The following is a 1,697-nucleotide window of genomic DNA, read 5'->3' on the forward strand; positions in this document are numbered from 1 at the left end:
GTGCAGGTGTGCAGTTTACATCATGTCAGGTGTGCAGAGGTGTGTCCTGTCCTGGACCGTGTTGGCCCTGCTGCTGTCAGCTGGAACCAGTCTGGGTGATGTTGATGTGCAGTGGCTGACCAAAACTGTAGAAATCATCAGGACGAGGTGAGTACACCAGCACCTCACGTCAGCATCAGTCACAGATTAAAGGCGTCGTCTAAAGCATGCTTTCCTGGGCAGGTATACAGAAAGGGGTCAGTTCTGTGCTGCTGTGAAGATCCCAGAGAAGCTGGTGAACCAGCAGAATCCAGACCTTGCAACGCTGCTTTCACAGGACACAGATGCAAACATGCAAGAGTATTTCAACGAACCTGAGAAATTTTATGCTGGTCTGTCTGTGGTGGCAGCAAAACCAGTAGAAGTGCCACACCAGGGAACTGAACATGCTGAATACCGTGTTTTGAAACATATTGAGAGTAAGTGGATGAATGACCACACAAATAACTTCCTCCTTGTCTACACATATCTCTCTCCATGTGTACACAAATGTGCAAATCCAAGCAGCAGCAGAACCATTGTGGAATCAATCGGGGTGATGGCGAGCTGGAAAGGGTATGCCCTGGTGTTTCAGAAACCTTACTCTCATCCAAAAGACTTAGCTCCAGTTTCTGAAGCAGAATTAAAAACTGCTCTTTCTGAACTCGCTCAAACAATCGGTTACACAAACATATTACGTTGTTACAAGCCAGCGATTGGTGCGTTTCGCTGTGTCACATGCTTCTCAGGTCCACAGAACACAGTTGTTGATGAGTGCATTGATCTACAGTCGGGGGCATCCAGCAGCAGTTAGGAATGGTTTGTTTTCAAACTGTAAAGCTGATGGTTTCAGTTCTGTTAGAAATACTGAAACTGTGATTCTCTGATTTTGTGAATAAATACTATATTTCACACTGAATCAGCTCAGCTTGTGTTTTTTGTTCTTCACACTGGCCTCATTTTAAGATGAGCTCAATAAGGTGCAGGTAAAATCAGGTGGAGAACTCCACCTAGTGTGTCCTGGGGCTGCAGGTGGAGGCAGAGTGACGGGGACCTCAGAGCTCTGATTCAGGTCCAGCAGTGTCTGAACTAAGCATGTTTATTTAAAAAGAGATGATGCATAGGACTTAATGAACACTTAAATTGATCAGGTTAGCATGCCAGAGTTAGCCACTGTTGGGATTAATATATTTGAAGTGGCTCAATTCAATGCTGTATATTACATAAAATGCCATATAGTGTAGTACCCCTCGTTTTGAAATACATTTACGATGCGTGGAGCAAAAAATATGAAAATAACTATACTTCTGTACACATCCCTGTCTCCATGTGCACACAGATGTGCAAACCCAGACAAACCTTTAGAAAACATTTTGGAATTGATTACACTGATGACAAACTGGCCACAGCATGCCCTCGTGTTTACACAACCATACACAACAGATAAAGAGGGTAATCTATTGTTTTCTGATGATGAGTTAGAAACTTCTTGCAGAAAAGATCGGTTATGCAAACATATTCCGGTGTTACAGACCAGGCAATACTTTTGAGTGTATCAGATGTTTCCCAGAACAGAACAAATGTCATGGTAACTGTATTTAAAGTGCAGCCAGCAAAAAGCAGCCTTCATCAGACCCAAGCATGGCTGCAAAGAAACGAGTCTCACAGTGACAGCAGCA

General features: G+C 43.7%; 2 protein-coding genes across 2 annotated transcripts in view; one reads left to right on the forward strand and one right to left on the reverse strand.

Annotated features, from left to right (window-relative positions):
* LOC102193159 (uncharacterized) overlaps positions 1-937 on the forward strand; it is a 1,171-nt gene extending 234 nt beyond the window's left edge. The window contains exons 2-3 of the mRNA XM_005751753.1: positions 7-147; positions 223-937. Of these exons, the coding sequence (XP_005751810.1) occupies positions 23-147; positions 223-832 (735 nt within the window). The 5' untranslated portion in view covers positions 7-22 and the 3' untranslated portion in view covers positions 833-937. The remainder of the gene's footprint in view (positions 1-6; positions 148-222) is intronic.
* Positions 1-1,697, reverse strand: part of LOC102202555 (MAGUK p55 subfamily member 5-A-like) — a 26,971-nt gene that overhangs the window by 4,853 nt on the left and 20,421 nt on the right. The gene's annotated exons all lie outside the window — the stretch shown is intronic.

The sequence above is a fragment of the Pundamilia nyererei genome, unplaced genomic scaffold (assembly GCF_000239375.1).
Source record: "Pundamilia nyererei isolate P.nyererei 1_Seehausen unplaced genomic scaffold, PunNye1.0 scaffold00325, whole genome shotgun sequence".
Classification (NCBI taxonomy): domain Eukaryota; kingdom Metazoa; phylum Chordata; class Actinopteri; order Cichliformes; family Cichlidae; genus Pundamilia; species Pundamilia nyererei.